Genomic DNA, 27606 nt, shown 5'->3' with positions numbered 1-27606 from the left:
AGTATGAGGACGAAGATGATGGCCATCATAATATCATTGATCTTCATGAAAAAACATGCAAACTCACTGTGTTTGCTGTCAGAGAACATTTCACAGGGAAGTAGTAGGTATTATGTACGTTGTGACAAAAAATGATTTATGGCCCTGATTTATGGTTTAATTGCTGTACATTTGACCTTTCCCTCCGCCCCCTCCCCTCCCTCGGGCAGTTGTAAATGCTGTGATATGACGTGTCTGTTCTGATACCCCATATGTGTATTTAAAAGAGTAGAAAGATTATTAATCTTTAATGGAAAACTGAGATGACAAAAAAAGTTGTATTACGTTTAAAATGTGTTTAAATGATGTCTTTAATGGGGTTTAATGCTTGGTGAAAAAACTGTTTTGTTTTTTAAACTTTTGACAAAGAGAAGAAAATGTGTTTTTAAACATTACGTTGTCTAACACATCTCTAGCAATGTCACTTTAAAGATGCTGAACAAAAACATAAAATGTATTTAAAAATTGTATTTCAACAAAGAGCATTTTAAATAGCATAAATTGTAAAATGCAGCACAAAATCTACCGTTTAAAATCCTTTCATGAACTCATTCAGCGATAAGTGATGTAAGTAAGACGATGTTTAACATTAACCTAGCAAACAGGATACATTTTCTAAAAACATAATATATAATTTTAACTATATAAGACAGAAATCTTACACGACTCCGTTTAAAGTCCTTTCACGATCTCGTCCAAAATGACAATGGCGTAAGATCAGATGACAAGCCCCTCCGCGGGGGTGGGGCTTAACCCCTCCAGATCAGTGTTTGTGTGTTTTAAAGTATTATTTAAAGGTTTAAATGTATTTAACGAAAACTTTGAAATTTTGTTTTAAAAAATTTATCAAGTTGGCAAATACAGCAAAGGCACTCTAAAATTATAAAAACTTTAACAACATTCACTAGAAAATACAGTATTTTGGCAAACAGGTTTATTTTATATATAATTCTGACGAAATATCTTTAATACAAAAGTTTGTTACATTTTTTTTTTATTTTTAACCATGAGATTCTAAAACAGTGGATATTGAATGATATTAGTTTATTTTACGCAAACAGATGATACTGGCAGAGCAAACTCATTTAGACGGTCACTTTAAAATAACGAATAAATGATTAACAAGTGTTATTTACTTTTACCAGAGACTAAAACGTGTTTTAAACATTAGGTTCAGATTGGCAAACACAATATTGGAGTTGAAATAGTATGCATTATAAATTGTAACTTTAACACGTGTTGTATTGCATTTTTCCAATCAAAATTATTTCACGAGATTATCCAAATTGATAAGGCGTTTTTGATCTAGGTTTTTAGGCGCTGATCAGCGGGGGCTCGCAGTTTTCTTGTGGCGTGATAATTCATTTTATTACTCAGACATAAAGGCGATGATCGACAGATGTTTTGTGGTGGGCATGTGTAGTGATAATACACGCCAAGATTTCGAAGTGTCAATTTAAATCTTTGATCTCTTAATATTTCACAACGGGGGTTTTGGTATAGCCTATCCACAGTCCTTTTAAATGATTCAGGCACAGATTAAACTATCAAACGTCCCAATGTTGCATTATTCAATTCTAAAAGAGATTTTAACTAAACATATTAATATTGTAAATTAATGGGTCCTTTCTTCACGCGCATCCGCCTACTAAAAACAAGCTAATAGGCCTACATTCAATAATATTATAATAAAAAAAGCCGCTGAGTTAAATCACTAGACAGAAAGATGTGCGGTCGTTTAAATGTATGGAAAACAAAATGAGATCAATTGTTGTCAAAGGAAAGTGTATTTTTCTGTTGAGAATTATATAAAAGAGACATGAATAAAATGTGTTTTAAACTTTTATACGTCATTTTGAGTTTGTCGCGATGCTTCATGAACCCAGATTTAAAGAGAAGATGGCGTCAGCTGTGGTGTGATTGTGAACTCATGACACGACATGTAATTTGATGGTCAGGGTGAGTGAGGGGACCCCAGCGTGGGAGATGCGTGAACAAACTTGATTTAGGGTCGCCGTTATTTTAGCGTCACCGGAATCTCCGAAAAGAACACATCACGACTAATGTTATAATGTTACCTGCTGTAATAGGGCTATTGTGCATGACAGTGGACTTTATTGGTATCAGAATCCGCCAAAGGACATGGACTGATTATTATCCTGGTGTGACTTTGCGGCCGCTGGAATCACCCGCGCCTGCACTTCATACATAGGGAGGGGTCTTGCCGACCCAGGACAAGGGAAGTGTTTTAAATGATTATATGTAACATTGTATGGATGTATTATTGTCTGTCTCTGTCCCCAGTGCAGGAACTGTATTGGGAAAGGGATCAGGGGAGGGGGAGGGTGTTGCGTCCTATGGGGGTGCGGTGAATTGGGGTAAAACTGTGAATGAATTGAGTGGATCTTGAGTTGGCTGTTGTGTTTTTATAACGTGTGCTGCATCGCAGTATTTGTATTGCAGCCTGGACTTATTAATCTGATGTTTAATAAAGTAAACTGTCTTTGTGAAATAGTCTGAGTGGTTGTGTGATTTATCTTCTGGCATTGACAAGTAGGCCTAATGAAATAACATAACTGTTACACTTGCAAAAGATTTGACAAATGCTATGTGTTTAACAACACGTCTTAAACATGAGAGACAAAAGCGGGTTATAAAAGCAATGGAGACATGAGACCATTGAATTGAATCTGAAGCGTTATAGAGAGAGAATGCCAAACGAACTGCAAGTTCTCGATATGTGACTGATGAAAATGATAGAATTAAACTTAAAAAAAGTACAATGCTCAGAACTATGCAACCAACAAGCAACATCGCATCAACATACAAGAACAGAGCGACAGATGTATGCCAATATCAAACAGCTACAAATGATATAACTATTTCTTCTTTTCGTTGTAAAAAGCAGGCTGAACGGTGTGTTGTTTACACTTTCAAACCATATGTTTGTTTACTTCTGTAAGGGGTTAAACCGTTTCATTAGGTAATACGAGGTTTATACACGTGTATTATTCGGTAGTCAATCTAAAAATATTTTATTTTAAGCCATAGTAAAAAACTCATTACATTACATGTGGTCTTCAGATTTGAAAACACAACCCCATTTAAAACAGACTGTCTAGTGTATTTTGTGTGCAAATGTCACAGATGAGACACGTTTGCGGCAGCGGGTGTTTAACAAGTGCATTACTCTTTTAAAATGATATTTTTTCCAAGCTAATGTTTGGCATTAGTTTAGCAAACACTTTTATTTCACTAAAACAGAATAATATATATTTTTTTAGCTATAGCTCTAACAACAAATATCTTACATTTTTACCTTTAACAATGTTTCCAAATCAGTGGATATTGGTTGTGAAGCAAACTCATTCAGATTTTCACTTTTAAAGATAAGGAATAAATGGTGTTACGAAAGATTACGTTTAACATTAGTTTAACAAACACGGCTATGTTACTAAAATGCAGTAACACATTTAAATGCTAATTTAGATGTATCTTTAGCACAAAGATTCTTAAATTTATTAAAGACATGAAAAGTGTCTTTCTAAAACGATGTGTAAAGGGTGTGCTGCAAATTAAATCCACGTTCACTAGGCAATACAGTATTTTAGCAAACAGGTTTATTTGACTAAAACGCTAATAATGTTTTTAAAGAATTCTGACGATATCTTTAATACAAAGGTTTGTTACATTTTTAATTTAAACATGAGATTCTAAAACAAAGACTACGGTTATGCAGCAAAACACACATTCAGTTTAAATATGAACAAATATTTTAACAAAAATAAAGTTTTGTGTTTTGATTTATATTACTAAAACACGATAAAGCATTTCACGTAATTTTAGATGTATCTGTAACACATGTTGTCTTGCATTTTTACTTTTTGACAAAGAGAAGAAAATGTGTTTTTAAACATTAGGCTGTCTAACACATCTCTAGCAATGATGCTTTAAAGATGCTGAACAAAACTTTACCATAAAAGGTATTTAACATTTTTATTTCAACAATGATCATTTTAAATGAAATACCATACATTCATTGTAAAATGTAACAAAGATTCTTAAATTTTTCCACTCAAAGCCTCATTTTTCCACCCAAAGTCTTTCAATCGATACTGAGCTCTTACAGGAAGTCAGAGGTCTGGGGTGGGAGGTTTTTCAGAATACGCACACACCCCCCCTGATCAGACCTAATGGTGTCTTGTGTAATTCTGTTCAGCAAAACAATATGGTGCCATGAGTTTCCTGGTGTTTTATGGTTTGCTTTCATTGAAAAGCATGGTGACAACCAAAATTGTGAAAGAAGGGAGATAAAAGGGTTTATTTTGTTATAAAAGTTTTTCTTTTTACCCATCAAGTGCTCCATGTAACATTGTGAAACATGGTAGAGATGTGGTTAAAGAAGCATTGCTCTTTGTAATACAGGCAACAATTAAATATAATTACTGAAAAGAATAGAAAGTTTTTAGAAATCATTTGCTAAACCAATAGTTCATATTCAGAGGTTTTTATAGTATGCTGTACACAGTTATCATAAAACCCATGTAAATTCAAGTGTGAACATTTCAAAGAAATGGGGTGCTAGCATACTGGACAACAATCAAATGACTTGTGATATACACACACAAGATATTTTAACACTTAATTCACACCCTGAAACTACATTCATGGTACTGTTACGTCAGTGGGGTGTCAAACACAAATGCAAAGGCTGAGTTTACTTTGACACTCATATTTTTGGTATTAATTTACTCATTCCTGGATCAAACCCCACACTCAGAAACGTGTACATGTAAACAAAAATGTGTACTGTTGTGATGCCAACTGATCATCGCTTTACTGATTTTTATTTAAAAAAACCCACAAAGTCTACCAATAAATGATGAAGTAACGTGTTTACAGGAATGCATTTACTCACAAAAGTTCCTCTATTGCCACAATTGGATTTTTGTTTGTTGTAGAGTTATCCTCATTTGTAAATAGTTATTTGTTTAAATGTTGCGATATTTTCTAGTTTACAAAGATGTCAGTTTTAACACACACACACACACACACACACACACACACTTTAAAGTTAAGTATCATTATAATATCAAATTCACAATGACCAGTCCTTCTATACATTACACTAATGTACATAAGTACATTAACTTTGTAGTACGTTGACTGAACCACAATAAATGTTTCTCCAAACCTGGAATAAAATAATTTGCCAGAGTGCCGTTTAAACATCTCATGTTTGACGTAATCAACTAAAGTTGTTTTCCCTGAAGACCCGTAAGAAGAGTTGTTTTTACAGGCTATTTGTTAAAAGAGTCCTGTTGTGTGTAATGGTTGTGTCAGATTATCACACCATACAAACACTTACTAACTACACACATGCACAAACACTGTACTCTGTACACAGATTTGAAACTTTTAGCAAAGATTTTAGCAAATAGATTAAAGAAAGTTTTTACCTAATATTATTGAAACAAATCAGGCATATGCGATTGAAGGAAGAGATATAACAGACAGTTTGTAGCATAAGGGACGTGGTGAGCTACATGATGGCTGAGGGTAAAAGGGGATTAGTCTGGATCTAGAAAAAGCCTTTGACAGAGTGGAGCATGAGATTTTATTTCAGATTTTAGGAAATTTGGGTTTGGGAAGAATTTTATAAAGTGGATACAAATTTTATATAAAGGGGCTAAAAGTCAAGTAAAGTGCAAGGGGGTTTTTAACAGGGGTTTTTAATAACTCCAGATCAATTAGACAAGGATGTCCGTTATCGGCACAGTTATACAGTTTAGTGGCAGAGTCTTTGGGGTTGGCAATAAGGGCTGAAAAGGAGGTCAGAGGGATTGTTTTAGGAGAGAATGAAGAGATACAAAAAATGTATCAATACTCAGATGATACAACTTTAATAGTGAACGATGTTAAAAGTGTGCAACTCTGCACATGATAAAAACATGTGTAAAATCCCCTCATCTTTTGCCAAACAGACCTTACACAGTGAATTTTCAGCTATCCCAATCTTGTACAGTTTCAGTTAAGAGAATATAATATTATGTCTTATACTAAAGTCTAAGTTTTCCATTCTAGCATCCATGTACCATTTTCTTACATTTTCCCATAACATGTAACCCTGATTATTTTTAAACAATGTTTAAAGTAACAGAAACAGAATTATCAGATAAACCTTGACTTAATATACATTTAAGATTAATATTTGTTGGTGCAACCCACCCATAGTGACTAATTTATTCAGTTGTTGTGGTGGGTGCTGCCTCAGTGCAGTATGAGGACGAAGATGATGGCCATCATAATATCATTGATCTTCATGAAAAAACATGCAAACTCACTGTGTTTGCTGTCAGAGAACATTTCACAGGGAACCTCTGTTGGGGGTTAGTCTCTCTACAGTTGCAAAATTGTATGGGAGTTGTTTATGTTGTTGTTTATAATGTTTCAGAAGAAAGTCCATCTAGCTGTACCTAGTTCCAAATTGAAAGTAATCTGCCAGTAATCTTCCTGACATTTACAGTAGTAATGCCATCAATAGCATTTTTAACTTTTAACAGTTTTATATTCAACACAGTTGAATATCTTTTGGACATAATTGGAGTAATAGATATAACTTTCATAAATTGCACACTAGTATTCTCATTTATGTGCCTCTTTTATCAGAGGCAGATCTATCTTCAGTTGCAGGAGAAATCAATATATCAAAGAAAATACAGAATTGGTCAGATAGTGCTACATCCTTATTAGCAGTGGATGAAATGTTTAGTCCCTTAATAATGATCAAATCCTGAGTGTATCAATGATTGGGAATGTGAGTTATTTTGCAGTGTTGTGTTCCAGATTATCTATATGAATGCTGAAATCCTCAGCAATAAGTATTTTGGAAGCCTATAAATAATTATAAATATAATGCGTGGAGCATGTTTTGGATCAATACTTAGGTATTCAAAGGATATGCAGTCAAGTGACGCTTGTATTTATAGACCTCTTTTTTCAGATTAAAACGTTTTATTGATTCTAACAAATGAAACCGAAAAGAAAAACATATATGCACAGAATCAACTTTTAACCCCCATTATTTCCCCTTCCCCCTCCCAATCCCCCACCTCATCCTGACCCCCAACAATCATCCCAACTCACACAAAAACAATATATATATATATAATAATCACACACATTTAAACTATAAATCCCTCTCCACTGCCCCTCCTGAGAGCCTTACAAAAAGGTCAGATAGCTGCCCCACTTCTTAACACCTCCAGCTTGCCTAGCCTTCTATCTGACTCTCTCTTCAAATGCTGCCACCCTACCCATCATCGTACACAACTCCTGAAATGAGGGTGCACCAGCCAAATTCCATCCCCTCAAAATGATCTGTCTACTGATCATTACACTGGCTAGGACCCATTGTATTTATCCCCTATACAAATGACCACCCCATCGCCTAAAATACAGAGTGAAGAAGAGAAACCCAGCTCTGCCCTCTGAGTGACCCAAGTCTTGCCCATGCACTGATCACGCAAGAGATCAGCCAATGGGGATTCAGCATCAGGTGTAAGGGCTCTGTGTTTGGAATAGGTGGGTCTGAGCTTAGATTTGGGGTAGCCTCTCTTACTGATCATGCACTGATCACACAAAATGACAGCCAATTAAAATGTCAGGAAAAACTGAGTTTATATTTATTTGGGTAAGGTGCATGTAAATTTCAACTGTATCTATAATCAATCTAACCACAGAAATTAGGAGCCATCCAGGGTCTCACCTATGGACAAGGCCATCCACAAGTAAAACTAAATAGGACTCATCAGACCAGGCGACTTTCAAGGTCCAGTTCCGATGCTTGCGTGCCCACTGTAGGTGCTTTTGACGGTGGACACATTCCTCGCTTAACCACCATTAAAAAAAGAATGTGACTTTTGCCACAGTAGACCTTCTGTTGGTTCAGACCTGATGGTATAGCCTTCGTTGCCCTCATGCATTAATGAGCCTAACAGGGTGCCCAACACCCTGTCGCCAATTTGTCCCTCCTCGGACCACTGTCGATAGGTACTCACCACTGCTGATCAGAAGCACCCCACAAGCCGTTTCGGAGATGCTCTGACCCAGTTGCCTGGCCATAACAATGTGGCCCTTGTTAAAGTCAATCAGGTCTTTACTCCTTCCTGCATTCAACATGTTGCCAAGTAGAACTTATTGTTCTTTACCATCTAATCTAACCAGACATTGCCTTGTTAGGAGATGATTAATGATACTTCATCTCCCTGTTGTCCCTCTACTGTGTTCTCTTCTTCTATCTCATTACACTACAATCTTAAATAAATAAAAATCTTAAGTCATAAATAATTATGGGATAATTTTCATTTTTGGGTGAACTAGCCCATTAATTTAAACACATTGAACATGGATATGAGTTCTTTCATCTTCTTGTGTTTAATGGGGCTTTTCTGTCTCCTACTGGACTGGCGTGTGGATGCATTTGTGAAAACAAATTTTGGCTTTTATTGTTACATTTCAGTGACTTTGGGAGCTTTTTTTTCTAGTACTCTTGTGTAGCACTAATGTAATTATTAAAGTTGTTTAAAAAGTACAAATAATTATATTTGAATGTATTAAAGGCAAAGTATCCTTTTCCAAAATAAACTTTTTTTCATTATATATCAAAAATGGATGTTTGGTTGGTGCCATTAACAAACTCTATAATTTAATACAAGTTAGTAACGCTTTCTGCATTAAACTATTTTTCACCCTCTCTCTGGCCTGACATTGATCAAGTTTTACAAATGTTCAATTTACCATGATTTTACTACAGTATCCATATTTTAACAGTGATAATCAAAGTGACACCATAGTAATAATACAGGAAAATGAAAACTGGTTAATTTTGTGTTATTATGGTTTGAGCACAAATATCATAGTTTAACTGGTTACTGTAGTAGTTTAATCATGGTATTTGAAGTAAAACCATAATAATCACAAAATTAACCATGATACATCTATAGTAAAATAAAAACACACTGAAGCCTAAAAACATACAATATAAAAATCATGGCTTTACTATAGTAGTTACCATGACAGTGTGATGTTTTTGGTCTGAAACATGGTTTTACTATAGTAATATTGTAGAAAACATGACTGAGGTTGGACATGTTTGTTTTAGTTTCTTTTGGGACCAAAACCATGTTTAATAAAGATTATTCATGGTTAATCTTGTGATTACTTTGGTTTTATTACAAATACAATGGTTAAATTACCTCAGTAATCACAGTTAAACTACAGTTATTGTAGTAAAACAATAATAATCACAAAATTATGTTTTTAAACCACAGTATTCGGTTTCCTGTAGTACTATAATTTCACTACGAATATAATGGATAAAATACTGCAGTAAAATCATGGTAAATTTATAGTGAGGGAAAGTAAAACTAGAAAACAAATTCTCCCTCATGTTTTCAAATAGACTAAAACAACAACATGATGCATGTTCAGTCTGACTCCTAATACATCTGTTTGCAAAGAACTGTGAGGTAAAACACAATTTCATGTCACTTATGAGCCACAGCACTATAATCAAAATAATGAAGATAAACTATTTTAAAACGCATTTCCTATCACGTACAACTATACAAGATGACAGAGCCAATGAGAGTAAGTTATGGGCGGAGCGACAAGTGTAGCCCCGCCCCTTTCTGTACGCTCTAGCCAGTGAAACTTGAGCGCGTCCACACTCCAGTCCAGTAGGAGACGCAAAAGCGCCATTAAACACAAGAAGAAGAAGAATTTATCCGTAAGCGTTTGAATGTGTTTATCTTCATTTGTGAGTTTATGTTTGTGTTTTTCTGTGCATGTTGTTTTTCTCTCTTTGGCGTTTTAATGATCGTAATACAAGATTATTATCGTCGTTTGTGGCGATTTTGTGACGGACTCTTTAAAATATTCAGTTTCAGGAGAAACAAACAAAAAACTTCGGAGCCCCTTCAGGGAGAATTTGTTTTCTGAAATAGTTTTACTTTCCCTCGCTATAAATTGACCATGATTTTACTACAGTAACCATATTTTAACCATTATATTCGTAGTGAAACTATAATACTTCAGGAAAACGGATAATGTGGTTTAAAAAACATAATTTTGTGATTATTATTGTTTTACTACAATAACTGTAGTTTAACTGTGATTTCTGAGGTAATTTAACCATTGTATTTGTAATAAAACCAAAGTAATCACAAGATTAACCATGAATAATCTTTATTTAAACATGGTTTTGGTCCCATAAATACTAAAACAAACATATCCCACCTCAGTCATGTTTACTACAATATTACTATAGTAAAACCATGTTTCATACCAAAAACATCACACTGTCATGGTAACTACTATAGTAAAGCCATGATTTTATATTGTATGTTTTTTTGGCTTCAGTGTGTTTTTATTTTACTATAGATTTATCATGATTAATCTTCTGATTATTATGGTTTAACTTCAAATACCATGATTAAATTACTACAGTAACCAGTTAAACTATGATATTTGTGGTCAAACCATAATAACACAAAATTAACCAGTTTTCATTTTCCTGTATTATTACTATGGTGTCACTTTTAATATCACGGTTAAAATATGGATACTGTAGTAAAATCATGGTAAATATAACACAAAACTTAATCAATGTCAGGCCAGAGAGAGGGGGAAAAAGGTTTTAATGCAGAAAACGTTACTAACTTTATCAGTGGAGCTGACGGAAGATAATAAACCTCTCTCTCTCTCACACACACACACATATATTAGAAAGTATTTAATGAATGCTTTAACATAATAAAACATTTTATTTAAAAATTATGCCATTTTAAAACAGTTCCAATGTATTAAAATATAGAGTTTGTCAATATTCTAGTGAAAAACGAAACACTTTGTCACATAAGTTTTGGTTTATCATTAAATAAATCTGCCCTTAAGCCGTTTCCATACAGAAATGAGTGTATATCACTGATTGTGTACCGTTCGCCTCACAGATGTCCCTAATTTCTTTCCTAGAAGTTTTGCCACCGGTTCCGACCTGAAAAATCTCAGAAAACACGATCCGAGGCAAAGATGGTTAGATTTAAAATATTTCAATTTTAAAATGTTCAAAAGCTTGTTTTCTGAAAGTGAACTCTGCATTGGACAAATATTTCTGATAGTTTATAGTCTTGAAAAAAGTGAAGAACATTCTGAGAGTCATTCAGCCGTCTTTATTCATCTACAGAACTGGGTAAGGCTAATTTAAGATTGTGTAAAGAAAAGGCAATTATATAGGCCTAACAATATTATTTTTTCATTTTATAATTTATTTAAAGACACTTTAAAATATTCAGTTTCAGAGATTTGTGATAAATGAGCTCGTTAAATTCATCGGCTGATTGTAAATTAGTTAAATGAAGGTGAGTATATGTTAAAGCCTGTTATAATATTCCTGCTGAAATGAAACCAAACTCCAAGCACACATTTATATTTATAGGCTACCTTATCAGAAACAAAGTTATTTAACAGAGCTGTTTATAATCCTATAATAATATTTTTGAGTTATGAATGTCAGTCCATTGTAATGATGATGTTTTTGTGTTTAGATGTTCATCTTGAGAGCAGGTGGATGTGATATGCAGTAAATCAGTAGGAACTGATCTGTCCATGCTGGATATTGATGATTTCATCACAGGAATCTCTCAGCTGAAGAAAAAGGTGACGTCACTGAAGACAAAACTGATGGAGAGAGACGACAGGTTACAGGTTAAACATTCATTTCATCCTTAAACTTGAGATTGTAAGCTTTCAAATGATGTGATATGATGAACGGTACAGATGTGATTGTGTTGTGTTTGTCAGGAGCTGGAAAAGGTTTCCTGTCAATCTTCAGTGTGTGTGACTGATGGGACCTCCACAGAATGTCAGGATTCAGTGTGGAGCGGCAGAGATCAGTCCACACCACAGCGACTGCTGGACAAACTCTCTGAACAGAGATCCAGAGACACACAGGACTCACAGCTCACTTTACTCTGTTCTACTGACGGTAATCAGGGTGATCAAACCCCCACAGAGTCTCTGACACCAGCGGAGATTGAAGTGATGCTGGAGGAGATAAAAGAAGAGGAACATCAGAGTGATGAATATGAAGATGATGACGATTATGATGACGATGATCAAACCTCCACAGTGTCTCTGGATTCTGTCTGTAATGCTGGAGAACAGCAGATGCTGCAGATACCAGTGAAGATGTGTTCAGTGAAGCTGCTGGACTGCTGGAACTTGATGAAGATGAGAGGAGAAATCAAAGTAGAGGAACAACAGAGTAATGAAGATGATGATCAAATCTCCACAGAGTCTCTTGCTTTTGTCTTTAACGCTGGAGAACAGCAGATGCTGCAGATACCAGTGAAGATCGAAGTGGAGCTGGAGGAGATAAAAGAAGAAAACACAGTAGAGGAACAACAGAGAGCTGAAGATTATGTTTCTTCAGGTATGTTTCTTCCTTTAATGATTTACATTTTCATGTCAATCGAATGTCATTTTACAAGTTGTTTACAGTGTTTTTTGCACTGATTTTTTCCAGCGGTGCTGCACGTATTTGGATCGCTAAACTTAATTTACCAGATGTTAACAGATATGTACAATGATGAGCCAAAACATTATGATCACTCACAGTTGAAGTAAATGACGTTAATCTTCTCCTAGCAATGCCACACGTCAAGGTTTGGGTAGATTTAGATGGTAAGCAAACAATCAGTTCTCGTTGTCAATGTGTTGAATGCAAAAGTAAAGGCCTGAGTGAATTTGACAAGGGCCAAAATGTTATGGCCAGATGACTGGTCACAACACTCAGTGCATTGCACCAAGCTGCATATGGGGCTGCGTAGCTGTAGGCCAGTTAGAGTGCCCATGATGACCCCTGTCCACCGTCAAAAGAGACTACAATGGGCACAAAAGCATCGGAAGTGGACTTTGAAATTAGGGTTGCCACAGTGTACGGTGTTACCGGTTTAACTCGGTACAAGGGAAAACACTGGTGTGAAATGTTATACTGGTGGATACCTTATGAATGAGGTTCTTTACCAATGTATCAAAGTATGCACATTTATAGATGATGTTTAATTGCAGGTACCCAATATAATGGCATGGTGGGTAACTAAGACATCTCAGATTCAGAATGACACAAGAAATGCTTTTATACACTCACTGACATATGCTTGAAGAAACACTATTATATTTTTAAGAACAGATGACAGAAAAGCCATCTATATGCATATCTGAGGTGTAGTGATGCACCGAAATGAAAATTCTGGGCCGAAACCAAAAATTCAGGATGCACTTGGCCGAAAATTTGTTTTTTTTTTTAACACACCAAAATTGGACAGAAAATATATTAAAACAATTTTAAATATATTAGTCTTTATTCCGCTCTTTAACAATCAAATTAAACAGATCCAAACAATGTAACATTCTCAAACTATAATGATATGCAAAACATCAGTAAAGTATTTAATTTAGCAGCTCTAGGCTAGCATCTTGCAATTACAAAAAGTTGAAATATGCTACAGTCATTTTAATGAAAACAACAGGCAAAACACAGAACGGCAGAGGGCCTCTATTCTGTTTATGTAAACGTATTTCCACTTTAATATAAAATTATTGTGCAAAACAGCAGTAATGGAACTAAAACCAACCTAAAACTGTAAACAACAGATGCAGCCTTCTGTGAAGAACAAACTTTTGCAGGGCTACACAAATTTGAATGTAATTTCTATACACAGCATATTGAACTGCTTTCTATTCAAGTAAAATTGCCAGGTTTCTCTTCAAGAACAAAAGTTGCTCCGCTTTCTGGCAGGAGAGACTGTTCCTCTTCTCATCAAGAACATGAGATGCTGCACTGAATTGTCTCTCTCTCTCTCTGTGCTGGTGCTTGGGTCAGATAAATACGTGTGTGCAGTCCGAGCATGCAATGGAAAGCAATCTTTGTTCATGTACCATTAGTCAAGAGGAATATCACACAAAAGGGCTTTTGGACTGTCAAAAGCATGTTGACACCGTTGACCAAATATAAGATTTAGATGGACTAAATGCTGTGAGGGGATGAATGACAGTAGAGAAGTTCCTACATAAAGTACGATAATTCCCAGCCATCCCTAGGAATCTACGCAGTTCTCAGCGGGTTGCAGGAGTTGGAAAATCAACAATAGCGGTTACTTTAGCTTCCACAGGGCGAACTTGATCCTGACCAAATTCCTTAACAAGATATGTTACTGTAGCTTGCCCAAACTCACATTTTGCTAAGTTGAGGGTTAGAGAAGCTGCTGCAAATCTTTCAAACACCATTCTCAAAAGACAAACGTTTATCCCAATCTGATGAAAACACAACGTCATCTAAATATGCACTGCAGTTGGGTACCTCTGCTAGTACAATATTTGAGACGCTGAAATGTTGCAGCCACATTTCGCAACCCAAATCCATGGTATAATATTGGAGAAAATTATCAGGTGTTACAAATGCTGAGATTTCCGAAGCACGGGCAGTGAGTGGAACCTGCCAGTACCCCTTTAATAAATTCAATTTACTCAAATGCGTTGAACCTACCTTGTCTATACAATCTTTCATGCAAGGTATAGGATAACTATCGGGCACTGTTACAGCGTTCACCCTACGGTAATCGGTGCAGAATCGAATGTTCCATCAGGTTTGGGAACAAGCAAGTATTGAGAACTCCCAAGGACTTCAGCTGCTTTTGGCTAGTCCAGTATTCATTTTTCCAGTAAATAACTTGCCTCTTGTTTTGCAAGAGCCCTCTTTACGACATTAACACTGTAAGCATGTTGCTTAATAGGACTGGCACAGTTTACATTAATGTCATGGTGCAAAACTGAGGTTTGGATAGGAACATCACTGAAAAGAGTAAGAGAATCATTGATTCATTGCATAGTGTCAGAACTGTGCTCTACAGATAAATGTGTAAGATGAGATGGAAGATTTTTTAATGTCTCTGAATTTGATAATCTAGCGCAATGTGAAGCAGCACTACAACATCCTCATCGATACATAGAAGATAACACCTCATCCAAAGTTACAGCCACAGAGGAAATATCAGGCATCACGGTGTTCTGTAATTCCTACTGGAGCTTCAGTTCTGGTGTGTTAAACCTTTAACATGTTGATATGGCAAACCAGAGTCTGGCATTTTCTGTCCGGTGTACGAATTACATAATCCATATCACTTATTTTCTTTGTAACAACATAAGGGCCAAAGAAATGAGTGGATAGAGCAGACCCTGGAACAGGCACAAGCACTTTATCACAAGCCAGAAATGATCGAGCAACCACTTTCCAATCAAACCGGCTTTTATTCCGTTCTGCGTTGCAGCTAGAGACTCTTTAGCAAGAGAACAGGCAGTATGTAATCGGTCTCAAAACTTGCTAACATACTCCAATATATTTGTTTCAGGTTTTGATTCCACCTCTAACATCTGTTCTTTTAGGAGTTTTAAATGTCCTCTAACATTATGACCAAACACAAGTTCTGCTGGACTAAATCCTAAAGAGTCTTGTACTGTTTCGCACACAGCAAACAGAACCAAGGGATCTCCCTCATCCCAATCCCTATAAAATCCCTTTTTTGTTAAGGAATTTCCTCAGAAAATCTAGTAGCCACACACATCATAGTAAGCAAAAACTGATTTCCCGATCTGGTCTTGGGCAACAGACCAACACAATCCACTAGTATATGTTCAAAAGATTCCCCAATCACAGAAATAGGAGAGAGTGGCACAGGGGGAATCCCCTGATTTTGATTCCCTACAAATTGACAGGTATGACCGTACTGGGCAACATCTTTTTTTCAACCCTGGCCAAAGGAAATGCCTCCATATCCTATAGTAGGTATTTGTAACTCCCAAATGACCAGACAGCTGATGATCATGGGCAAAACACAACACATGTTGACTATAAGAGGAAGGAACAACAAATTAGTTCTAGTGTAATAGTGCAATAATTGCTTTTGATTTGTGGTTGTTGTTTGCGTTTTAAAGTAGAACAATCCGTGATGACATGTCCCTGTTTATTACAATAGAAACATTCCCAAACTACTTTAGGATGGGAACACTGGACTTGGGATGAGTGAACTGTGACAGAAGAAACAGCTAGAAACTTCTCTCCACGTGTTGAAGTGAAAACATTTTATGTGTTAACAAACTCCTCAGATAATAGTACTAACCAAAGTCTGGTTAGTATTTTTTATGACTTCGAATCCTCCGTCGGTATGCTTTGGGAACCAGCTCATAAGCACGGAGAAAGCAGATTTCACTGAATACTATTTCAAACTCTCCTCCAAAGAGAGAGTAGTACATACCTCTTGAGCTTGTCCTATTAATTGCACTATAGCAAAAGAGACCAAACATCCTTCAGCCAATGCAGAGCTGAAGCGATGCGCTCAAACGCACCAAAATATGAATCTACCTCTGATACTCTAAATTGTGGCACCAGTGCTATATGTTCCATAACATCAAAGGAGACAGAAGACACATCACCTAACGGAGGTACATTAGAGACCTGACCTCGGATAGGCTGCACAACCGAGCCAGCAACAACCTTCTCTGCCTCTAACTCAAGCGGTCGCAGCTTCACCTGCTTATCAGCTTAGATCTCGAGCCTGCGTTTCTCTCAACGCAGCTCTAATTCAGCCTGGCATGTCCAAGTTTTTTCCTGTGCCTCATACTGTTAAAGAACAAGATGGACTTTGTCGCGCCCCCCTCTCTCGTGACCCTGGAGAAAATTGTTTAAAGGGCGGTAAGCTGGCTTTGGCATCAGCCTCGGCACCTGCTCTATCCTCCCATTTGTCCACATCATCCCCAAAACTGGAATGCTCCATGCCAGCACCAGGTAGCTCTACATCTCCGCCAGTCTACTCCCCACTAGCTCCAGATAAAGAGAGAACGTTAAGCTCTACTAACCTCTGCAGAATTATGCTCTTGATGCCTTTCTTAAGAGCCTGCCTCCCAACCTGAATGTGATAGTGTTCTGCTATTAACAACAGACTCTGCTTCCTACACAGATTGATCTGTTCTTCAGAGGGACTACTAATAAAGCTTTGTCAATTAATCAGAGCCTTCACTGTTAACCACACTATAACACTGCCTCACATAGACATGCTTTTAACACAACCCTAGGCCAACTAAATTGAAATTTACCACACAAAAAAAATCCTTCCAGGACATGTGTCTTAAAATAGATATTTATATATTTATTTGAATATCCCGGACGAGCCCCCAATGAGGAAATTACAGAACAACCAGGTTAGTATATGGTCTAAAAGTAATTTACACTTTTCATATGACCGTAATGAAAAGTCAATGATAAATGATTAAAGAGTATATACATATAATACAAAGAATATACTAATAATAAAACCAGAGGGAAGAGGGACAAGAGTGAAGCCAAAGAAAAGATTCAAAACAAAACATTTCTAGCTCACTTCTTTAAGCCTCCAATCTCATTAAGTTGTCAGACCAAACAAAACCACAATAAAGAAATAAAACAGGTCTTCAGCATTTGAATCTCCAATATCTAAACTGTTCTACCTGATCTCAAAAACATAAGTACAGGGGTTGGCACTCACTCCTAACCTAGGGTGTCTAATACAAATAAGAGTCTACATGATGCATGGTGTATGTCACGTGACATCTTTCAACTCTGGTTAGAAGAGCAGCGAGTTATAAGAATAACACCAACTAAAGTCACATAAACAGCGAATGGGGTAACGAGTGACTTTGTCAGTACACAAAAATGAACAAGCATAGTCACAATGAGCCAGTGACAATATACACAACCAGGAGCTAACATTAAAATTGGTCATCGAACGAATAAGCTACAAACACATGAATTCAACCGGCTTTTAAAGGGTAGGAAGCGCCACTCATTGGTGGAGAGTGGAGATGATGTCATCAGGGTAATGAAGATTGGCAACTCAGAGAACCAATAACAGCAAGTAAGTAACCATTTTAGATTTAGCTTTAAAAAAAAGAGAGACTTTAGCGAAAAGGTGAGTAGTTTGCATTCCTGACGCAAAACCATAATTCATTCAACCCTCGCAGATGTGCATATCTAATATGAGCAACATATTTAGTGCTTATGAGCAATGAACTTGAGATGGATAGAATAATTGTTTTGCTTTGGCAGTGGCCCAACTTTCACAGAATATTCAATGCAGGAAAACCCTGAAAACATCACCTGCCAAAGTGGCTAGTAAGAGGGAAAAAATACCCACTAGGCTACTGCTGATTTTAGGGTGGGCAGGTGTTAATATCAAACCCTGATGACTATTCATTATTAAATGCAGTTAGTTGGTGGAATAAACAGTATAAATAAATAAAGCTTGCACAGCAAACACAAATTAATACTGGATGTTTGTTGTTTTCTGATATTGAATTAAGGTTCAATATGATTTATTTTAAGTTTCTACCTCTTGAATTGATTTTTGTCTATTTACTGTGTTTATTGTAGAACTGATGGAAGTGAAGGAGAAATGTCAAGAACTGAATAACATGGAGAACAAACTTCAGTGTCAGAAACATCATGATTTTATAACTGGAGAAAAATCTTTGATTTGCTCAAAGACTAAGAAGAATTTAACACCAGAAAAGCATAAAAGAAGAGCAGCCAAAAATACTTTCAACTGCTCACAGTGTGGAAAGATTTTCACAAATAAAAGCCGGTTTAATAAACACATGAACGTTCATAATGGAGAGAAACCATACACGTGCCATCAATGTGGGAAACGTTTTGCATATACAGTTTGTTTAAAAGGTCATCTCCGCTGTCATTCTGGAGAGAGACCATTTGAATGTGAAAAGTGTGGTAAAACATTTGTTTTGAATTCAAGTCTAAGAAAACACATGAAAACTCACACAGATGAGAACCCTTACAAGTGTTCTTTTTGTGGAAACCGTTTTACACACCTGTCCTATTTGAAAAAGCACCAGAAAATACATACCGGTGTGGAGGCTCATATGTGCTTTGAATGTGGGAAGACCTTTACTACAGCCGGCAGCATGAAACAGCACCAAATAATTCATGCTGGAGAAAAACCATACAAGTGCTCACACTGTGGAAAAAGTTTCACACAGTCAATAAACCTGAAAACACATGAGAGAATTCATACTGGAGAGAAACCTTACAAATGCTCTCACTGTGGAAAGAGTTTCACACAGTCACAAAACCTGAAAAGACACAAGAGAGTTCATACTGGAGAAAAACCTTACAAATGCTCACACTGTGAAAAGACTTTCACTCGGTTACAAGACCAGAAAACACATGAGAGAATTCATACTGGAGAAACGCCTTACAAGTGCTCACACTGTGGAAAAAGTTTCACACAGTCACAAAACCTGAAAACACATGAGAAAATCCATACTGGAGAAAAACCTTACAAGTGCTCACACTGTGAAAAGAGTTTCAATCAGTCACAAAACCTGAAAACACACGAGAAAATCCATACTGGAGAAAAACCTTACAAGTGCTCACACTGTGAAAAGAGATTCACTTGGTCACAAGAACTGAAAACACATGAGAGAATTCATACTGGAGAAAAACCTTACAAGTGCTCACATTGTGAAAAGAGTTTCACTCAGTCACAACAACTGAAAACACATGAGAGAATTCATACTGGAGAAAAACCTTACAAGTGCTCACACTGTGGAAAGAGTTTCACTTGGTCACAACAACTGAAAACACACAAAATAATTCATACTGGAGAAAAACCTTACAAGTGCTCTCACTGTGAAAAGAGTTTCACTCAGCCACAAAACCTGAAAACTCATGAGAAAATTCATACTGGAGAAAAACCTTACAAGTGCTCACACTGTGAAAAGAGTTTCACTCAGTCACAACAACTGAAAACACATGAGAGAATTCATACTGGAGAAAAACCTTACAAGTGCTCACACTGCGGAAAGAGTTTCATTTGGTCACAACAACTGAAAGCACACGAGAGAATTCATACTGGAGAAAAACCTTACAAGTGCTCACACTGTGGAAAGAGTTTCACTTGGTCACAACAACTGAAAACACACAAAATAATTCATACTGGAGAAAAACCTTACATGTGCTCACACTGTGAAAAGAGTTTCACTCAGCCACAAAACCTGAAAACTCATGAGAAAATTCATACTGGAGAAAAACCTTACAAGTGCTCACACTGTGAAAAGAGTTTCACTCAGTCAGAATACCTGAAAAAACATGAGAGAATTCATACTGGAGAAAAAACTTACAAATGCTCACACTGTGAAAAGAGTTTCACTCAGTCAGAATACCTGAAAAAACATGAGAGAATTCATACTGGAGAAAAACCTTACAAGTGCTCACACTGTGGAAAGAGTTTCACTCAGTCACAACAACTGAAAACACATGAGAGAATGCATACTGGAGATAAACCTTACAAGTGCTCACACTGTGAAAAGAGATTCACTTGGTCACAAGACCTGAAAACACATGAGAGAATGCATACTGGAGAAAAACCTTACAAGTGCTCTCACTGTGAAAAGAGATTCACTCAGTCACAACAACTGAAAAAACACCAGAGAATTCATACTGGAGAAAAACCTTACAAGTGCTCACACTGTGAAAAGAGATTCACTTGGTCAGAACAACTGAAAACACACAAAATAATTCATACTGGAGAAAAACCTTACATGTGCTCACACTGTGGAAAGAGTTTCACTCAGTCACATCACCTGAAAGCACATGAGAGAATGCATACTGGAGAAAAACCTTACAAGTGCTCACACTGTGAAAAGAGTTTCACCCAGTCACATCACCTGAAAAAACACCAGAGGATTCATACTGGAGTAAAACCTTACAAGTGCTCACACTGTGAAAAGAGTTTCACTTATTCACAAGACCTGAAAACACATGAGAGAATTCATACTGGAGAAAAACCTTACAAGTGCTCACACTGTGAAAAGAGTTTCACTCAGTCAGTATACCTGAAAAAACATGAGAGAATTCATACTGGAGAAAAAACGTACAAATGTTCACACTGTGAAAAGAGTTTCACTCAGTCAGAATACCTGAAAAAACATGAGAGAATTCATACTGGAGAAAAACCTTACAAATGCTCACAATGTGAAAAGAGTTTCACTCAGTCACAACAACTGAAAACACATGAGAGAATTCATACTGGAGAAAAACCTTACAAATGCTCACACTGTGAAAAGAGTTTCACTCAGTCACATCACCTGAAAATACATGAGAGAATTCATACTGGAGAAAAACCTTACAAGTGCTCACACTGTGAAAAGAGTTTCACTCAGTCACAAGACCTGAAAAAACACGAGAGAATGCATACTGGAGAAAAACCTTACAAGTGCTCACACTTTGGAAAGAGATTCACTCGTAAAACTGCCTATCCCTAGAAACTGCCCTGCATGAACATGTGGGAAATGTTTTAGGGCAGCAAGTACAAAGAAAGTTTTTTACATGTCCCAGTAGACACACTGTGTTCGAGTGTCGGAGCAATTATTGGTTTCACCAGATGAAGGAATACACCTCTGAGTCAGTTGTGTCTGTTGTTTGAGTCTGATTCGCGGTCCAGAGTTCACCAAACGTAAACTTTCGATACACATCGTAGTATGACATTTCTTCAATGAGGTTGCCATTATTGATTGAGGACATATAAAATCATTGTTCAAAACTCCATTACATAACTACAGAGACTGATTCGTTTCCATGACAGCAGGGCTGCCAGCTAATAAATCCTAAAATGCTCATTTCATGTCTGATTCAGTTAGATATTTTTATTATACGTGGCAATATTTGCCCACTCTTCTTTGCAAAAGCGCTCCAAATCTGTCAGATTGCGAGGATATCTCCTGTGCACAGCCCTCTTCAGATCACCACACAGATGTTCAATTGGATTCAAGTCTGGACTCTGGCTGGGCTATTCCAAAATGTTAATCTTCTTCTGGTGAAGCCATGCTTTTTTGGCTTTGGATGTGTGCTTTGGGTCGTTATCGTGCTGAAAGGTGAACTTCAGCTTTCTAACGGACGCCTGAAGGTTTTGTGCCAAAATTGCCTGGTATTTGAAACTGTTCATAATTCCCTCCACCCTGACTAAGGCCCCGGTTCCAGCTGAAGAAAAACAGCCCCAAAGCATGATGCTGCCACCACCATGTTTCACTGTGGGTATGGAGTGGTGGTGGCGTAGTGGGCTAAAGCACATAACTGGTAATCAGAAGGTCACTGGTTCAATCCCCACCATTGTGTCTTTGAGCAAGGCACTTAACTCCAGGTTGCTCCAGGGGGATTGTCCCTGTAATAAGTGCACTGTAAGTCGCTTTGGATAGAAGCGTCTGCCAAATGCATAAATGTAAATGTATGGTGTCCTTTGGGTGATGTGCAGTGTTGTTTTTGCGCCAAACATACCTTTTGGAATTATGGCCAAAAAGTTCAACCTTGGTTTCATCAGAGCATAACACATTTTCCCACGTGCTTTTGGGAAACTTGATGTTTGTTTTTGCTAACTTCAGCCAGGCTTGGATGTTTTTCTTTGTAAGATAAGGCTTCCGTCTTGCCACCCTACCCCATAGCCCATTCATATGAAGAATACGGGAGACTGTTGTCACATGTTGCACAAAGCCAGTACTTGCCAGAAATTCCTGCAGTTCCTTTAATGTTGCTGTAGGCCTCTTGGAAGCCTCCCTGGCCAGTTTTCTTCTCGTCTTTTCATCAATTTTGGAAGGATGTCCAGATCTTGGTAATGTCTCTGTTGTGCCATATTTTCTCCACTTGATGTTGACTGTCTTCACTGTGTTCCATGGTATATCAAATGCTTCGGAAATTATTTTGTACCCTTCTCCTGACTGATATCTTTCAACATGCTTTGGAAGGTCTCTGCGGACCATGGCTTTTGCTCTGAAATGCAACTAAGAAAATGTCAGGAAAATCCTACTAGAACAGCTGAAATTTATTTGTGATTAATCATAGTCACTTTAAATGATGGCAGGTGTGTAATGACTTCTATTTAACATGAGTTTGAATGTGATTGTTTAATTCTGAATGCAGCCACATCCTCAGTTATAAGAGGGTGTGCACACTTATGCAACCAGGTTATTGTAAGCCCCCCACAAAGATTTCAGTCTGTTTTTCAATTGAATTATTCACATTATAGGTCACATTAAAAGTGGAAAAAGTTCTGACATGATTTATCTTTGTCTCATTCTTTTACATCACAAAAACCTGGCATTTTAACAGGGGTGTTTAGACATTTTATATGCACTGTAGCTGTAGATTTGAACACAGGGCAGATCAGTGAGGTTAGGAAAACATCACAGCAGTGTGTACAATGTCACAAGTTTTAAAATATGGCATCATATTTTAAGAAAAAAGGACCACACGGGTCTCGTATTGACCAGCCTCCTCTCATCAGTGCCACAAATTAACAGCCCAGGCTGCCGACTGAAATGAGTATAAGAGAGGAGCGGAGGAATAGCGATCTGTTGCTTGCAACCGTTCACCTTAAATGCCGAAATTACACTCTTCACTCGCTTCTCCACGAGAGGCTCATCTATGTCCTGTTTCCCCGCAAGTATAGGATGGGGAAGCAGGTTATCGTGCCACCACCAAGATGAAAGTATTCAATGGCCCAACATTTTGTACGATAATAAACCAATTCTATGATAAAGGGCTGATGGCACATCCACTGTTTGTTTACCATGTCTTTCATGTTTAATTGTAGGTTAATTTGATTTAAACCACCTCAGCTGCTAGTTTAAAGTTAATCCCTAACAGATTTAAATGAGAGAATGTATTCAAGCAACAGGATTAAAGTTAAATCAGATTTATTGTGAAATATAAATCAGGATCAAATCGATGGATAAAATGTAACCCTGATTATTTATAAACAATGTTTAAAGTAACAGAAACAGAATTATCAGATAAACCTTGACTTAATATACATTTAAGATTAATATTTGTTGGTGCACCCCACGCATAGTGACTAATTTATTCAGTTGTTGTGGTGGGTGCTGCCTCAGTGCAGTATGAGGACGAAGATGATGGCCATCATAATATCATTGATCTTCATGAAAAAACATGCAAACTCACTGTGTTTGCTATCAGAGAACATTTCACAGGGAACCTCTGTTGGGGGTTAGTCTCTCTCTACAGTTGCAAAATTGTATGGGAGTTGTTTAATTTGTTGTTTATAATGTTTCAGAAGAAAGTCCATCTAGCTGTACCTAGTTCCAAATTGAAAGTAATCTGCCAGTAATCTTCCTGACATTTACAGTAGCAATGCCATCAATAGCATTTTTAACTTTTAACAGTTTTATATTCAACACAGTTGAATATCTTTTGGACATAATTGACGTAATAGATATAACTTTCATAAATTGCACACTAGTATTCTCATTTATGTGCCTCTTTTATCAGAGGCAGATCTATCTTCAGTTGCAGGAGAAATCAATATATCAAAGAAAATACAGAATTGGTCAGATAGTGCTACATCCTTATTAGCATTGGATGAAATGTTTAGTCCCTTACTAATGATCAAATCCTGAGTCTATCAATGATTGGGAGTGTGAGTTATTTTGCAGTGTTGTGTTCCAGATTATCTATATGAATGCTGAAATCCTCAGCAATAAGTATTTTGGAAGCCTATAAATAATTGTAAATATAATGCATGGAGCATGTTTTGGATCAATACTTAGGTATTCAAAGGATATGCAATCAAGTGACGCTTGTATTTATAGACATCTTTTTCAGATTAAAACGTTTTATTGATTCTAACAAATGAAACCGAAAAGAAAAACATATATACACAGAATCAACTTTTAACCCCCATCATTTCCCCTTCCCCCTCCCAATCCCCCACCTCATCCTGACCCCCAACAATCATCCCAACTCACACAAAAACAATATATATATATAATAATCACACACATTTAAACTATAAATCCCTCTCCACTGCCCCTCCTGAGAGCCTTACAAAAACGTCAGATAGCTGCCCCACTTCTTAACACCTCCAGGTTGCCTAGCCTTCTATCTGACTCTCTCTTCAAATGCTGCCACCCTACCCATGTCCGTACACAACTCCTGAAATGAGGGTGCACCAGCCAAATTCCATCCCCTCAAAATGATCTTTCTACTGATCATTACACTGGCTAGGACCCACTGTATTTATCCCCTATACAAATGACCACCTCATCGCCTAAAATACAGAGTGAAGAAGAGAAACCCAGCTCTGCCCTCTGAGTGACCCAAGTCTTGCCCATGCACTGATCATGCAAGAGATCAGCCAATGGGGATTCAGCATCAGGTGCAAGGGCTCTGTGTTTGGAATAGGTGGGTCTGAGCTTAGTTTTGGGGTAGCCTCTCTTACTGATCATGCACTGATCACACAAAATGACAGCCAATTAAAATGCAGCACTGGCCCAAGGATGCAGTGATGTAAACATTAGGGACTTGTTTATTCTCAGTTAGTCAGAGTCGGGCAGAGAGTCAAAGATAGCTTTTCCTGTCCATCTTTTCCATTCTTTTTTTACTTGTATTCATCTTGTCTTTGATAGAGTCATTGTTGCTATGTATATGATACATTTGTTGACTGTTAAATATGTAAATCTAGGTTTAGGCAGAATAGCAGGAGATAAGCGGACTCACAAGTGTTTAACTAAAAATAGGCGCTTATCAAGGAGATCATTCCATGCTACTCACAATAATACCAGGCTAATTGGATTTAATTTCCACATATTTATTTGTGTGCTTTAATTGTAATTGTCTGTTGAGTGCAAAGTTTATTGTAATGCAAGTCTAAATTAATATTTGTACACCATGTATACTCAGTTTTATGTTTACATGCCTGTAATTGCCTTTATATGCCTTTGCTAGCCTGGTAGTATGTATATGGAAACACAGTGTTATTTGGAATTAAGTGTAATATCTACCATGCTATTAGGCATATTGTAGTTTGTTAATCTTATATACATTTACACACACACACACACAAATAGATTTAAGTCTGGATTTCTGCTTCCGTGTCCTTACCGACACTCCATGTCAATAACTACATTTGCCTAAGAACCAGTTTACCCTCACCTACACAGTCAACCAGAATTCTTGGATCTTAACACATCACCAAAAAACATGAGTTGTGTCCCCATCTTCTGATTGGCATTGCCAGCAGGTGGGTGTGTCTTTAATCAATGTAAAATCTTAAATTGCATAAGGCGCACGCTTGCATCTCTAGATGCAGAATTAATGTTTTTTTTTTTTTTAATTCTAGCCCTCCAATACCAAGTTTAAATCTCTCCCATAATCTCTTGAGAGAAGTTGAAGCTCCATTCCCCAGACTCTTAATTGGCATACATTGATGCCTAATTACCTTTTCCAAAAGCAGTAATCACCACTTCCGGAGTATCTGCTAGTATTCTAGGGGGGTGTATGCTACTCCCAAAAATAGTACAAAGCAGGTGGCGCAGCTGTAAATACCTAAAGAATTGGTGCGACGGTGGTAGGTCTGATCACTGAAAGACAGGAGGTGCACACTCTGACTGGCTGGTGTCAGGAGCACAACCTCTCCCTCAACATCAGTAAAACCAAGGAGCTTGTAGTGGACTTCAGGAAGAAAGACAGAGAACACAGCCCCATCACCATTAATGGAGCACCCGTGTAGAGAGTCAGCAGCTTCAAGTTCCTCGGTGTCCACAATATTGAGGAACTCACATGGTCCATCCACACTGAGCCCATTGTAAAGAAGGCTCACCAGCAGCTCTTCTTCCTGAGATGGCTGAGGAAGTTTGGAATGAACCACCACATCTTCACATGGTTCTACACCAGTACTGTAGAGAGCATCCTGACTGGCTGCATCACCGCCTGGTACGGCAATAGTACCGCCCACAACCGCAAATCCCTGCAAAGGGTGGTGCGAACTGCCAGACACATCATCGGAGGTGAGCTTCCCTCCCTCCAGGACATATATAACAGGCGGTGTGTGAAAAAAGCTTGGAGGATCATCAGAGACTCCAGCCACCTGAGTCATGGGCTGCTCTCACTGCTACCATCAGGCAGGCGGTATCACAGCATCAGGACCCGCACCAGCCGACTACATGACAGCTTCTTCCCCCAAGCAATCAGACTTTTGAAGATTTTATCTCTCACAATTAATAATCAGCACTGCACTTTATTAATCTTATATCACATGACTGGACTGTCATAATTATTTTCTCCACAATACAACTACTGTATATATATTTTTTTATATGCTCTTTATTTTTTCTTTTTATTGTATGTGTATTCGATATTGTGTGTATTGTTTACTGTACATTGTATATTATTATTGTGTTGTGTAAGTATGTGTACATTTGATATGTAAATTGTGTTGTGTAAACATGTTGTTTATTACAATTGGTATATGTCTCGTCACTGTCATGACTGCTATGTTGCTCGGAACTGCACACAAGACTTTCACCTACTGTTGCACTTGTGTACATGGTAGTGTGACAATAAAGTTATTTGATTTGATTCCCGTCTCATATAGGTCACAGTGTGTATTA

At 37.3% G+C, this 27606-nt stretch overlaps 2 protein-coding genes across 3 annotated transcripts in view; both read left to right on the top strand.

Moving 5' to 3' along the window:
* The window catches only part of LOC127618631 (uncharacterized), a 342725-nt gene that overhangs the window by 10652 nt on the left and 304467 nt on the right, over positions 1 to 27606 (top strand).
* LOC127618541 (zinc finger protein 721-like) overlaps positions 11652 to 27606 on the top strand; it is a 162561-nt gene continuing 146606 nt past the window's right edge. The window contains exons 1-3 of one of the 2 annotated variants that reach the window (XM_052091042.1): positions 11652 to 11805; positions 11902 to 12532; positions 18563 to 23218. In XM_052091042.1, the coding sequence (XP_051947002.1) occupies positions 11707 to 11805; positions 11902 to 12532; positions 18563 to 21471 (3639 nt within the window). In that variant the 5' untranslated portion in view covers positions 11652 to 11706 and the 3' untranslated portion in view covers positions 21472 to 23218. Of the gene's footprint in view, positions 11806 to 11901; positions 12533 to 18562; positions 23219 to 27606 lie in introns of those variants that run through there. The other variant, XM_052091043.1, reaches the window with a different exon arrangement.

This window comes from Xyrauchen texanus, chromosome 25 (assembly GCF_025860055.1).
Source record: "Xyrauchen texanus isolate HMW12.3.18 chromosome 25, RBS_HiC_50CHRs, whole genome shotgun sequence".
Lineage (NCBI taxonomy): Eukaryota > Metazoa > Chordata > Actinopteri > Cypriniformes > Catostomidae > Xyrauchen > Xyrauchen texanus.
Note: the sequence above shows the minus strand (reverse complement) of the source record. Positions and strands in the feature narration are given on the sequence as shown.